The 15,385-nt window shown below is 38.1% G+C and overlaps 1 protein-coding gene across 10 annotated transcripts in view; it reads right to left on the bottom strand.

Moving 5' to 3' along the window:
- The window catches only part of si:ch73-217b7.1 (ensconsin), a 40,677-nt gene extending 25,770 nt beyond the window's left edge, over nt 1-14,907 (bottom strand). For 2 of the 10 annotated variants that reach the window (XM_038292678.1, XM_038292681.1), the window contains exon 1: nt 3,273-3,478. In XM_038292678.1, the coding sequence (XP_038148606.1) occupies nt 3,273-3,438 (166 nt within the window). In that variant the 5' untranslated portion in view covers nt 3,439-3,478. Of the gene's footprint in view, nt 1-428; nt 723-3,272; nt 3,479-14,772 lie in introns of those variants that run through there. The other 8 variants (XM_038292680.1, XM_038292685.1, XM_038292682.1 and 5 more) reach the window with 6 other exon arrangements.
- Nucleotides 14,908-15,385: the final 478 nt, after the last annotated feature.

Raw genomic sequence — 15,385 nt, 5'->3', positions numbered from 1 at the left:
TGTATTTGTTTTGTCTTGTAAAAATCACTAAGTTGGTCAAACCTCCCATCGGTCTATCATTTCATATTAAAATGTACCTGAACATCATCTCACTATGACCAAACAGTATTTGTATGTAGAAGAAATACATGTCTTTCTTTACTTGAGGTACAAGGTTTACTTTCCCCCACAAGCCCTGAAATTTGATATTGTAAATTATGTAAAAACACAAAATTTTATAAGGATATTGATTTTCTTTAAGGACTAAAATTATAATATGGAGAAAAACATGTTTGCATTTTTGTAGTTCCGATCATACTATAACCCAACCTTATCCTAAAGAGCATGCCTTTAATACCTCTTTTCCACATTTCTTTTTTTCAATATAAAAATGCAAGGTAAATTATTTAACCCAGACCCTCCGGAATGGCCAAACAACAAAGATTTACCTGAGCTGTTCATAATTTTAGATGTGTCAATCGAAGCGAGTGATCTGTGACCCTGAATGGGCAGTCCACTCCAGCTAGATGAATCAAAGGGCCGAGAGCTGGGTTCCTACTTCCTGAAAACATTCTTCATGGCAGAATTTGGGCTAAAATAAGGATCCCAAACTCCAGGTAGAAGCCAAAATAAAAACAATCCCATCCCACTCTTTATTTAGAATGAAAAATGAGCGAGGTCAGTTGGTGTCATGGCTGCTGACTCCTAGGTCCAAGTCCTTTTGTCCCAGTGTGCATCTGTGCATGTGTTTATGCATTTTGCATGGGAATGTATGACAGAGAGATATAAGTGAGTGTGACTGTTTAATCTGCTCCTCCCTCCTCTTGCTCTCTGTGTCTGCTTCTCTACACGGCCTCCCCGCCCCCAGTCTATCTGCATTTATCGCCGGTCAGATTAAACGGTCAGAGTTGGCGATTAATGCTCTGCCGTCCAGGCTAGTGGGTAACAGGCAGGCACAGTGTGCAGCTCCTTCCTTCCCTGAAGCCTGAGAGGATTAGCTGTTGCTAATGCTAAGCCAAACTATAACCTCCAACCAACAGAGAGGCAAAGGGGGCAGGGTTGGAAGCATTCCTTTATAGATCTAGGATGGGCTTTCAGGTTTGGATGAAAGGTGGAAGAACAGGGACTTTTATGTTTGTTTCCATGTGCAGACATATTTCAGCTCAATTGGAAGAAAAAATGCTGGGGTCGCACATAAAGCAACAATCCTGCTGAAATGTCGTTATCCTATCTTTGTTATAGAACATCTCATATTACTACTTAATAAGGGACAGTATTATATTTGGTGGTACAGGGAGCACAGCCACTTTGGAAACATATACAAATTTTGTGACACTAAACGTACAGGTCACGTTAAAGGTATAGTGGATGCTCCTTTTCCAGGTGCATCATCAAAATAAGTGGTCCTCCTATTTGTCAATCATTCTGGTGATATGTTTACGTAAGGCTGTCCTACGTGCTGGTCCCCATTTTCACTTAAGTGGTAAGTCTGACATAGTGGGAAAAATTGCAAATCTTCTTTTGGAAAGCAAGCTTGTATAAGGGATGCAAACAGCAACTTTTAAACAGAACATGAACGAGGAGAAATAGGCTTGAGTATGCTTTCACACACGTTTAAGTGGCGTTCCATCTTGGGAGCGGGTAAAGGGTTGTGCATGTGGTTTGTTTTTTTTTTAAGTGGGGAGGGTGTGTCTTTCAAAAATTCGTGAAAATCCTCCACTATACCTTTAAATAGATTTTATACAGGCTGAGCAGGTTTAACCTTCAATATATAATGAAAGATATAGGTTATACCTTATAATTATAAACATCTTATTGAGATTTTGTTTCTGATAGACCACAAAATGGCAGGACATAACTGAATTGAAACAACTTAAATTCACTTTTATGAATCCTACTTTGCAGCATTTACAGATGAAAGTGTGTTGGGGGTTCACTAAAAGGTTTGCCTATTCTTGTTCGCGAAATCGACAAGACCAGTAAAAGGATGGAGAGTGAGTAAAAAGCAATTTTAACATTTTCCTGTTCACTTTCAAGTGAATTCACATCTGGAAAATGGTTGGGACACATGAATTTGTTCTGGGTGCATGTTTACATTTTCCATCCATCTAACAGATTTTTAAAATAAGCTTTCACTGTATTTAGCCTTTTATATCTTCATATAGACTGTTAAGAAAGCAAACAATGCCATAACCAAAAGTTTCACAGAAGCAATACATTTCTGAGGAAGAAGAAAGTGGGTATGAAAAGGTTTGTAAATAAACTGAATCAATATTACTCAAAGAAGAGATGAGTGAACTTTTGCTAATTTCAGTGCAACGATTCACAGCCATCTCTACAGAGTTCATTCCCCTTATTTTCATCCATTATTGAAGGTTCAAGTGAGTTGCTTCATAAGAAAACTGCAATAACTTATGTTCAAATTAGACATGAACAACTGAAGGTATGGCTACAGAGAGACAATTCAAAGCTTAAAAGGATCACACATTAAAGCAAATAATCTACAGTATATAAGTGCAGAGGCAAAGAATATAAAATTAAGTTAAATATTTCACATGTGGAAGGCATCCTTTCTTAGCAGTTACAGCATTTGATACAGTCTTGTTTTAGACTTATAAAACATCAAAGTCTCTAAATAAATAATTCTTCCTTGTTTTCCTTGTTACAGTCTCCTAGCTGCCATCTGACCACAAGTTTCCACAGAAACAGGTAAAAGCTGTCGATCCAGCTTCTTCAAAAAAAGTAACACTTAAGCTTTGAAGACCAGCCAAGTTTAAAGGGAAAGTCCCAGCACTGCATATTTCTTACGGCTGCGACTGCATTCCCATGCTGACGTGTTGATAGACCTCTGAGCTTACCAATGTGTTATAGCCACATACGCAAGTGAAGCTCAGTGCACCTTCGCTCTCATCTCTGCCGTCCTTGTCTGGACCTAATCTTGCATCCTCAGCTGAATTTTTTTTCTTGCACAAACAAAACTGTCCATTATCCCAGGCCCTGTGCAACAAATGTGTCTGCAAAGTGCAGGAGGAACCAAACCATGCTGAGCGATAAAACACAGTGCAACATCTTCATTTTAAGTACAAATATATAACAAGAAAAAAAAAGTCCAGAAAACTTTGATGCGTTAATTTTCCGTCCCCCTGCAGCCCTGACTCTCTAGAGAAGCGTGACTTTCCTCTGCTTAATTATAAACTCTGTGTCCTAGATAATGACCCTAATTTAGGTAAATTTATGCACAACCAAACTTGCCTAATGACACAAAATAGCCTTCAGCCTCATTTCCTTCATACCTTGTTTCTTCCTCCTGCCAGCCTTCCTCTGTCTCTGTACCTCCTCTTCCTCGGTGATGGTAAACAGTGGTTGTATCGTCAGCCGACTGTTTCTCTTCCTCAGCCTCCACTTGTCTCTGGATGAGCCACTTCCTCCGCCTCCTCCTGCTGCTTTCCTATCCGGCATTGCCTGCCCTGTTGCAGCAGCTGGTGCCTCGGGGCTAACTCACCCGAGCCCTGGCCATCCCACCCCACCCAAAGTTGCTAAGGAATTGTGGCAGAGGAGTGTGGAGGTCAGAGTCACCCCTTAAAAGGTATCCTCTTCAGGATGATGTAGACATTATACAGGTAAATACAAACATCAATGCTCATCGGGGTACCTTAAAGCTAACAGGCTAACAAGAGGATAGACTAAAAGGTGAAAATGTTGAGGAAAGCCAAAGAAAGGCAAAAATGATGAGTCAAGAATAAGCCCAGTGCAGTGCGGATGAAGGAGTCGGAAGCAGGAGACAAACGGAGCGCTGTACCAGTGAGCCTGGCACAGAGAGAGAGTGAGGATGAGGATGAGCACTCCTGGTGTGGCTTAGAGGAGAAAACTTAATCCACATGATGAAGGTCCTTAAGAAACACACAACTGACTCCTGCACTCTTCAATAGGTTGCTGCCTCTGCTCTCTTAGCTTTCCCCCACTCCACCCCCCCACTGGTTAGGTCTAATGTACACATTTGTAAGGAAAATGACATCACAGAACATTTCTTCTACTGTACGAAGATGCAAACCCAGGAAAGAGGGGGATAAAAAGGGGTCAGGAGAATTAATAAAATATTTAGGGCAGATCCGGTAGTGGAAGATGAGCCTGTTCAACGTAATGGGTTTCCCTGACAACAGCAGCACGTGGACCGGTGACACAGTGCAGGAGTAGTAGTGGGACAGGTAGACAGCGTAGCAATGAATGCAGTTTCTGATGCTATAACTTCAAAGCACTGGAGACATTTCTTTGGAAGGAGTCCAGAGAGCACATGGTTCATGGCTCCACCCACGTCTTTCATTTAAAGAGAAAACAAGTTAGTTCACTACAACAGAAAACAGCCATGAGTTGGTTCCTGCTAGATGGCTGTGCAGTTTGTGTAAATTCACACTATTCAAAGACACGTGTTGGTCCAACCTTTTGAGAGATTTACAGAAAAAAAAACAATTGTATACAAGGCCTTGTCTATATAAGACTCAAACTCACTGCGGATCCAGACACACACACACACACACACACACACACACATACACTGTACCAGAGACTGCACCTTACCTGCACTACCTCAGCCTGGAACAAACTATTGCTGCTGTTTTTATTGCTTTTTATTGTAATGTCTATACTTTATATTTATATTTATCTTACCACTGTTACCTGTCATGTCCCGCACTTTGTCAGTTTTTAAATGTCAGTCTTGTATATTTGTATATTGTAGAGAGTAAACGTAATTTCATTTCCCTTGTATGTCTTGTACATATGAAGAAAGTGACAATAAAAGCTGACTTGACTTGACTTGAATTGAGAAAGCTTCCTGGAGAGGTGGCGGAACGTCTTCAAATCTTGGAAACCAAGTCCAGTGGATATTTTTTGAACTTTTACGGAAACACCATAAATATGTTGCCTTAAAACAGCTGAATGAAAGAAGCTCAGACACAAAGCTTCCGTTCAGGCAGGCACAGCAGGAATTTATTTACAATCCAAAAGTATTTCCAAAACTTAAATTCAGCTTAAATTCTCTGTCAAAATAAATTAACAATAAATTAAACAAACATGAATCTCTGTATAAAACAGTTCCTTTTATGTATTCCCATATTTCCATGCTGTTTCTTATATTTTTAATAACAAATACCACACCACAAACAGATGGTTAGGCACTCTGCTGTTGATTCTTCCTTACTAATATTAAACAGTTTATTTTTATGGTCGACGGACTGGGCATTTAAAATAAAAAATGTAAAGATTCTGGGAGAACTGAAAGGTTATAAATTGCTCCGGTTGATCATTGGTGCCAAAATCTATTTTTTAATTAATATTTTAAGCTACCATATTTTCCGACCATATGCCGGAAAATATAGTTGGAAGACATCTTCTTATAAGCTATGCAGCTTATAAGAGGATGTAGCTTTTCTGTTGATATTTCCTAACCGCCAGAGGGGGAAGTCAAAATTGGAAATCAAAGAATAAGAGGCTAATTTTAATTTAGCACCAGAACATGCAAGCAGCAGGCGAGACTTATTTGTGTCATTTAAGCTGCAGAACTAATGAGGAGACTGGGCTCAACTCCTGCAGAGCTGAAATAAAGAGCCAACAAAGCCCCATCTTTCAATAGAAGCTCCTACTGCTGTGAGCCAACTAGCTAACCAGAGCTAGCATTCTTCTTTGTCCCTACTCTAGGGGTGATATGTAGAGCTCCCCCTAAAGGTTTGGTGGGAGACAGCCGAGTAGATAGACGCTTAAGCTGCGTTCACACCAAACACAGCAGGAGCAGCTCGTTTACATGCTAAGTCAATGGTTGACGCGCAACAAGGCTCAGCAAAAGGTCCCGCAGTGCGTTTTGAGCAGCAGGCGCAGCGCATCTGAGTAGCTGAAGCAACGCGTCGGGAGTGTTTAAGCATCTGACGCGCTGAACTTTAGCTGCTCGACGCGCTGCATCAACCAGTCAGAGAAGCTGATGTGGGAGCTGGCAGGTAGACAGACACATTGCTGATTATCACTCCTCTGAAACAGTTTATTAACGCCTAAATTAACTTAAACTGCTGAAACCTGCCAGTAAAATATGTTTGCTTTTATTATTGTGGTGCCTGCAGCGCCTCAGAACTAAACTTGTACAAGCATCAAAAATAAAGCAGCAGACACGTTTTTGCTGCTCCTGCTGAGTTTGGTGTGAACGCAGCATTACAACGTTCACATCATACGCTTATATATTTCAAGTCATAGGAAAGCGACTGTTCCAACCGTTGCATTTCCGAGTTCTGCCGAGTAGTCCACGACTTTACACCAGTGAATAAAGTGAATTTGATTGGTTGTTTATTAAGAGGGCGGGATTGTTGTGGCGCAAGGGTCGCAAGCAAGTTTGATTGTAGCCGGCTCCTCGGAAGCATCTTGCTAACCAGTTAGCTTAGTGCTAGTAGGTTCCCAATGGGAATTCCATTGGGACCAAGTAGCACTAAATTGGTGACTTAGAAACGACACTATCAAGGAACTCTATGGACAGCAGAAACATGCAAGAGGAGGAGAGTTTTGTGTCAGAGGTCATGGAAGAGTCTCCTCCATAATACATTTTTTATTTAGAGGAGGAAAGTGAGGACGAAGTTGTTGTGGAAGAGGAGGCCAGGGCGGCAGAAGCTTGGTTTGGTGTAGAAGGCTTAGAGCCGTACATGTTTGAGCCCCTGCCTCATAACGCTGCCAGTTCTGTTAGCTCTACGCCTGCCGAAGTCACAGACATGCATCCCGTGAACACTAGGATGGAACTCAATTGTAATTAAATGATTATTTCTTATTTCAACCATTACGTATATTAGCTCCGACATATGAAGCAAGATGCTATGACCGAAAATTTTGATCTACAGATGACCGTTGATACATGATTGGCCGAATTTGGCCGGTGACGTATAACTAACTGGCCTGCAGAAGATAAAAAAAAACACCACCACAGATTTTAAGACAGGATTTTGAAAAATATATATATATATAATAGTAATTTTCAAAATTTTGGGACAATATCGTCTAATAAAGAGTGCCTTTATATACATGTTTAAATCAGAATGATTTGACATTTAAATATGATTTCCCTACGACATTAAGTTTCCTTTTTTTTTTTCAAAAAAAAAGGTACGCTCTATAGTCAAGAAAATCTGGTTAATTTAATTGTTAATTTGTTACCGTTTTTTAACAATGTTATGTCAAGTCTGATGCATTCACTTAAATGGCAAGGCATATAATTCATTCAACAAACTGGAGTAGCAGAGAAGTACTGAGTATCAGCCAATACACACAGTACAGGTATCTGATCAGGAAAAACTGGATCGCAACTCTATAGGCTATTTTCAATCGATGTACCAAATATAGAAGGGAGGAAAACTAACAAAGATTGCTATATAAGCCACAAAGCATCTTGGAGTCAAAAATGATCAAAAAATCTGTGTGAACGTGTGCATGCTAATATAATTCTTACAGTTTAAAGGTTAAAGACTAATTCAGGTACCAAAAAAGATTTGAAAACTTACTTAACCAGAAGCTAATAAAGCAAAGCGTATAATTAGCAGGGAGGTGTCATGACTCAGAACAGTAACAGCTCTATTTCCTACTATGCATAGCTTTGGAGTATCTAATATAAGGCCTTGCAAAAGTGATTACGCCCCTGTGTTTTTTAGAATGTTTTTAGTTTTTTGTCTCTTTTTTTCTCTTTTTTTGCGTTTCACTTTATTAAAACCCTTAAATAAAATTAAGTGCCAAAATAGAGCTCATCTACTTTTTTGTTATGACGAAAACAACTACTCTGAGAAGGATTTCTAGGATTTTTTGAGAGCTTTAGTTGACTAATATTGTTACTTTGGAGGGGCTGCAGAGATCTACAGCTCACATACAACAATTTACATATAAGGAAGCAACAATAGACAGCACCTTGAACACACCATCCTTAATGTTAAACACAGTGGAGGCAGCATTATGGTGTGGGGATAAGGTGTTGTAATTCCAACAGGATGATGTTAAAAACACTATAAGAGGTATAATGATTTGTATTTATGAAGATAAATAACTACAGAAAAATATATTTTCTTTTCTTAACAATTCATCAGCAGTTATTATTATGTTGTAAATATCAATTGCAAAAAAATTGTTTATGATTGTTTGTTACAAGAAAAAACAGTAAAAAGCCAAAGCAATGCAAATACTCTGATGACTTTTTTAAAGTCAAAATGCTTATCGGTAGTTATTTCATTGCGTCTGTTCACTTGTCTTTTAAAAAGACTATTTCAGTAATAAGTGATATAAAGGAATTTGAGCTAAGAGCTGCGACTTAGTTTCCCCTTGAGAGAGTGCTACACAAAGACAATCATGGACGAGCAATCTGATCTTTGTCCCTGCAGGACAAATTAGGGCTGTAAGCCTACACCTGAAATTATTGTGATAGGCTTTGCAACACGCCCTTCTCATCCGTATTCAGCAGGGCTATCAGACACAAGCAGGAAGAAAACTCTCAAATCAAATAGGTATATCAGCTTGATTGTTCAGTGATTTAGATACCAAAGTTCAAGATTAATGTATACATAATACTTCTATAGAGAATGGGCTACAAGCATGGAGCCAAAAACTGAAAGACATAGGGACAGAAGGAAAGAAAGAAAGAAGAAAATAGGGAAGAGGGAGAATAATAAAGCAGAAAAAACAAAGATTGAAGACTCAATAAGGAAGAGGAATTACAAGGAAGGGGTGGAGTATAGAGAAAAACTAAAGGAGAAGAATGGAATGGGAGGAGGACAGGAAGCTACAGGGATGGAAAGAAAAAGAGGCTATAAGAATTAAGGGGAAAAGTAACAAATTATGACTTACGCCTATAGTTTAAACTTGCACATTATCTGGATTATTACCAAATTTAAATAAATCGTTTCTTGGTATGAGGCACACCTCTTGTAAAAAAAAAAATTATTCCATAAAATCCATTTACAAGTTTCCAATCGATCCGGCTTGCAAACCAACAATGTTCCCTTTTCTTGTGTTTGTATTTTCGATAAAATACCTCCGTATTTTTTGAGTCTGATGCTGAGGCTGTCAATAGTCACTGCTGCCACCCTCTGGTTTAGTGGTGAACTGCTTGTTCCACCAAATATCCGCATCTCAAAATGTTAGAGAATGTTTTAAAAATTCCTCTATCCAGCCAGAATTTATTAGATTGCTCTAATCTGTCCATAAATTTGTAAGTTATCCAGTACACAGAGAGACAAACACACAAACGTTTCCTTCCTGGCAGAAATAATAAATGCATTACGGAGGAAGAAGACAGTCAGACGCAAAGAAAAACCAAGGTATATAGATAAAAGAATGAAGTGTAAAGTCTGTTTTTATGCAACATTTCCTTTACAAACCATTAAATTATAGGCAACTGGCACTATATTGTGTTTTTTGGGCGATGCAGCATCATTTCTGTAATTGAGGCAGTCACAGTAGACGACGTGGACTAAATCAAACCCCAACTTATCATATACTGAAGAACATATACAGCACTTGCTTTTTTATCTTTGACAGCTGGGTAAAATATCTCAATATAAAGTGATATTGCAATATCGTTATAATACTGTACTGTGATTCAAGTATCGTGACAGGTATTGTACACATATTCCAATACTCGACCCTACTGTACAAGCTGAGCAGAAATTAGGTCCAGTGACGGCATTAAGCCGAGCTCCCGCAGGGCTGCCCTTAGTCGTGTTAACAGTCCTGTTCATAACCTTTATGGACAGGATTTCTAGTCACAGCCAAGGGCCAGATGGGGTCTGGTTTGGGGCCCAGCTAATTTTTCTCCCTGCTTTTCACTGTTGATGTGAAACCTCACCAGGTTCAATCTTCAACTATGACGACTGTTTTCTTTTCTGGACAAGACATCCCCTTTTCCACCTTAGTTACAAATCTTGGAGTTAGAATGGATTCTCAACTTACTTTTGAAAATCACATTAAGCATCTGTTTCAAAACTGTTTCCTTCATCTTCGTAATATCTCCAAAATTCGTCCGTTTCTTTCTTTTTCTGATGCTGAGACTCTTGTTCATGCATTTGTCTCCTCCAGGTTAGACTACTGCAACTCTCTGTTTGTTGGAATCCATAAAAAACATCTTCAGAAGCTCCAATACATTCAAAACAGCGCAGCCAGGATTCTCTTGAGGGCCTGCAAATCTGCCCATATTACACCTATTCTGCATGACCTTCACTGGCTTCCCATCACCTGCAGAATTCAATACAAAATCGCGCTCATCACCCATCAGTGTTTAAACGGATCCTCACCGGATTATCTGAAGGACCTTCTCACTCCACATTCATCCACCAGATCTCTTCGATCACAAGACTGCAACTTCCTTCACCTTCCTCTCTCCAGATTAAGGTCCATGGGAGATCGGGCCTTCGCTGTCGCTGCCCCCAGTCTCTGGAACTCTCTCCCAGATCATCTGAGAGCTCCACAACCACTGATTGATTTTAAAAGAGGCTTGAAGACTTTTTTATTTAAGCAAGCCTATTCTGCCTCCACATGATTTTTATGATGTTGATTTTTATCTTTGATTTTATTTGCACTGTGTAGCACTTTGAGATTTTTGTTAATGAAAAGTGCGGTACAAATTGGATTTATTATTATTATTATTATGTGGTTCTGCTGGCTCCCTCCTGCCAAGACCTACAGCATGTGTCAAGATTTTCTTTCCCCTTTTAAGTCGACCGCCCCTTTTGCAGCAATAATAAGCCAACCAAACCTGAGACTGACACACACTTATGTCTCTAGATCTTCATCTGAGACTCCTCTTCTAGACTATCTACTTCATTCTAATATCCACTGACCACAGCTCCAACACAGTGCCAAAAAGCTCTCAGATTGCCAAAAACCATTTAAATAACCAAGTTTACATGTTGGTGGGCCTGGTTTTAACAACACACACAGCATTGCCCAATGATACATTGCTAATAAAAGCCAACAAGACCCTGAATCAGCCAAAATAGAACTCATTGCAAAACACTGATCTTGTGTGGCTGACCACTCAACAAAGTCAACCAAAAACGCCAGCAAAACCAAGCAAAGCACATCAAATCTGATCTATCTTCAAATCGTTTTTCATCAAAGATATTTTCATCTGAATAAATTCTGGAATATATCCAATCAACAGCTTATTATTCAACAAAGAGCTTGTTCTGTTGGATCATTGGATTCTGTTGAATGCAACCTGTCCAAAGATGTATGAAGGTCCCTGATTGGACAAACCGTTATTTAGATATGCCCATGCATCTGTCTGCTGCTTAGTGTGTGTAATTACAGTGTGTAAAGAAGCAGGGCTGAAAAAAATACATATAAAAACTTGTGGTTTAGGATAAGAAAACTGTATTTTTATAACCAAATAGATAACACCATTTCAAATTTTAAATCTCAAGAATGAATTCCAAATTTCACATGTTATACCAAACTGTGACAGAATGACACAGTAGGGGTCAACAAGGATTTATTTCAATCTAAACATCGCTAACTTCTCAGTTTCTTGTTGGATGAACACCAAACTTGCTACATATAAAACCAAGATGTTGTAGTTATAGTTTATTATCTTTATTTACTTTGTTAAAAGATAAGTAAGAAGTTTTGAGTGTGAATCAGATTATTTTTGGGCTTTTTTTTTTTACAGTGGAAGTTTAAATTAAAATTAGATTGACTTTGGCCCACAACAATTCACTTTTAGCTACAAACAGATTTAGTAGCAAAGTTTCGCTCTGTAAAAATGTAAGACGGTTTGACTTTGATTCAAAGTGATTAAAAGTTTTCTATCTAAGGAAAACCAGTTGACTGCATCGACTCATTGACTAGAAGGCAATCCCTCACACTAAGCATGTTTTTAGCGACAGTGGAGAGGAAAAACTCCCTTTTAACAGGAAGAAACCTCCAGCAGAACCAGCCACAGTGTGAGCGGCCATCTGCCGAGGCTGACTGGGGTTCAAGAAGACAGAAGCAGAGATACAAAAGGCAACTGTAAAAGGCAGCTCTTTTATTTCATTTTACCTAATTTACCATTACCTAATTTGGTACTGGGGCATTTTTTTTTTTTTTTTCATATAAAGTGAAAATGGAAAAAAAAAATGAAAATAACCTACATTTAAGATGTCTCTAAAAAGTAAATAAAATACTATGTTGAAACAAATTGCACAGAAACTTGTGAAAGATCCAATGTTAAACATTTAGAAAAAGGATTTGCAAATAGGTCCAACTGCAGGTGATGATCAATGGGATGTTCTTCTGGATGCAATCAAAATAGCTAAATTTGAAAACTGAATTCCTGTTGTGTTTGCTTTATGTTTTTAATATCTTATAGACATAACACAAGCTTTTCAACGGTTCCATATGAACTGACATTTTCTATACAAAATGGCCAATTAAAAGATTTAAGTGCTTTTTTAAGATTTAAGTCTGTTGTGCATCAACCATCACAATATTCCTTTTACTGTCAATCTAAAAGTATTTTTGTCCTACTTAGAGGATACAAACAAGACAAAGAAACTTTTCTAATAATGCTAAAATTAAATTAATTACAATTATAAAATTACACATCATCAAAAGGTAGCACAGAAATAAATAAGTTGATGTTTTAATAGTAAAAATGTGAATTTCAGACAAAGTACACCATTGTTCCTCAGAGTGAGAGATATAAAAATGAACAGAAATTCTAATATTCCTCTTTAACAAGACAAATGTAAACCTTTTATATTTTTAACAATACATTCATAGTATGCTGCAGCAAAATGCAGAGTATGACAACTGCATTTGCTTTTGTCATATTATTGAACATATTTGCACCAGAACATCAGTGTTACCTTAGAAGATGAACTGTAAAATATCTTCTGCCTCCATTTATCTGTTTACTACAGTGTGTTGAATTCATGTTAATGTGTATTTAAATACATTTCAATTAGTGGAAAAATTGCAGGGGGGATATGAAAAAAAAAAAAAGTCTAATTAACCAAAACTTTGCAAAAGCGGGAGCAATTCAAAGTAAAATCCTGTTTGAGTTTTTGGTATGAAATCAATAGTTCAGCAATGCTCCAGAATTTGAGGATCTGATGGGAAGAATATTTATACTATAAGATAATACTGTCCATACTATTGCAAAGCCCTGAAAGTGTTATCAAATCCCTTCAAACATAAAATGTTTGGTCATCATTAGAAATTGCAGAAGACAAAGCCAAATCCCAATCACGAAGTCACAGCAGGTAGTAGACCAACAATAGATAAACAGCACCTGCTCAAGCCTTATTAGACTGGGGGTGTGGCTATTAATGGAGGAAAAATAAGCTTGTTTCTTTTTAGTAATAAAAAAAATATCAGTGCTTCTCACTCCCTTTAAATAAACAATCTCTTACACAAGATAATTTTTACTTTCTTTCAGTTATCCAACTTTTTTAGTCCAAGGAACAAACAGCTTTCCTTTGGTTTAAGGTGTATTTTTTAAAAACAGGGGTAAAATTAACATGAGGCTCGTTCAAACTGAGACATTATATTACGGAGGAGGATTAGGGCCACTGAAAACATAAAAAAAGTTAAATGATTTATAATGTTATTTCTGTATGATACAAGAAAAAAAGTCAGAATTCTGGCTTTTTTCTCAGAACTCTGGCTTTTTCTTTGAGAATTCTGACTTTAATCTCAGAATTCTGACTGAATTCTGACAGCTAACAAACATGTTAGCAACAAGCCGTACCCATGTCTGTTTTAGAGACTAAACTAGCTCTCTTGTAATCACCTTCTGCTCTTCCATTAATGAAATAGCATCACTGGGGACCCCTTCGGCACGTACAAAAGTCACCTAATTCCATGATTTTCCACCAATGTGTCACTGGCCCTCTCAAGCAACTCACATCTTTGTCAGTGAAGCTGAGTGCTCCCACATCTCTTCCTTCATGGTGCCCATCTACATTAAGATCCAACATTCTGAGATTAAACTCAGAATTCTGAGGGGAAAAAGCCAGAATTCTGAATTTGTTTCCCCATATTAAACAGAAATTATATCTTAAAATCAGTTAACTTTTTTTCTGAGGAAAAAAGTCAGAATTCTGAGGGAAAAGTCAGAATTCTGAGGGGAAAAAAGCCAAAATTCTGAGTTTAAATTCAGAATTCTGAGAAAAAAGTCAGAATTCTGAGAAAAGGTCAGAATTCTGAGAAAAAAAGTCAGAATTCTGAGAAAAAAGTCAGAATTCTGTGGAAAAAAAGTCAGAATTCTCGCCTTTTTCACATATTAAACAGAAATTATATTTTTAAATCAGTGAACTTTCTTTCAGTGGCCCTAATCCTCTTCCGTAGCCTATTTTATGGTTTATTATTCCCTATAGTGAAAAATAAAAAGCCCTCAATTATTTCTAACAATCCACCTGTGACACAGGAAGGAAAGACGCGCTGACTGAGAACAGCTGACAAAATGTCAGCAACAGGTGTTAGTGTACAGGAGGAGCGCACAATGTGGTTTATTATAAAAAAATAAAGTTCAATCAAAGGGACTGAAGTTGAGTAAAGAAGAACGGGTCGTGTTAAAGTACAGCGACCGGTTGGGTGAGTTGGTTGATAGATATTTTAATCCTATTCCCGTGATCGAGCCGGTGGAGAACTCCTGTTTCCCTGCAAGTCACGGTTTAAAAACAGCGAAAGGGAAAATAAGAAGAACCAGCGGCTCAGGTAAGCGCTGCCGCGCAGCTGAAAGGAAGCGCATGCAAGTTAAAAGTCTTTGTAAAAGTTTAAAGTCGTCTCAGCTTGAGAGCTCACCTTGGGACTCCGGAGGAGAGGTGTCGCTGCCATCCTGCTCCGCCATTTCTCCTGACGTCAGCTGATAGGGATCAGCAGCAGGAGCCACAGGGACCTGATCCTGACACCGGGGGCCCCTCCCACCCACAGGTAAACCACTTCCATCCTACAAAGCCAAATTACCCTGGAAATTATGAACATATATCATATTGTTAAATCGAATAGAATGTTTCTTTGCGCCAAAAAACTACCAAAAAAAAAAAAAAAATACAATCTTATTATATTTTTACTTTTTAAAACACTCAGGTTTTTAGAGTTGACACGAACGAAGTAAAACTTGATGGGCCTCAACAGTATCAGAACTTTTAATAAGAGAAAGTTGGCAGGTGAAGCTGTTCTGTTTTGGATTTAAGGACATTTTATCACGCCATCTGGTGGCTTTCAGTTGTCAACGCAGAAAACTGCGCTGATATTTTTATACATAAATAAATCTATCTATCTATCTATCTATCTATCTATCTATCTATCTATCTATCTATCTATCTATATATGTATATATATATACATATATGTGTGTGTGTGTATTAGGGCTGAAACAATTCATTGGATCCATAACTAATTTAGTAATTGATTA

The sequence above is a fragment of the Cyprinodon tularosa genome, unplaced genomic scaffold (genome assembly GCF_016077235.1).
Source record: "Cyprinodon tularosa strain WSP-4 unplaced genomic scaffold, ASM1607723v1 ctg315, whole genome shotgun sequence".
Classification (NCBI taxonomy): Eukaryota; Metazoa; Chordata; class Actinopteri; order Cyprinodontiformes; family Cyprinodontidae; genus Cyprinodon; species Cyprinodon tularosa.
Note: the sequence above shows the minus strand (reverse complement) of the source record. Positions and strands in the feature narration are given on the sequence as shown.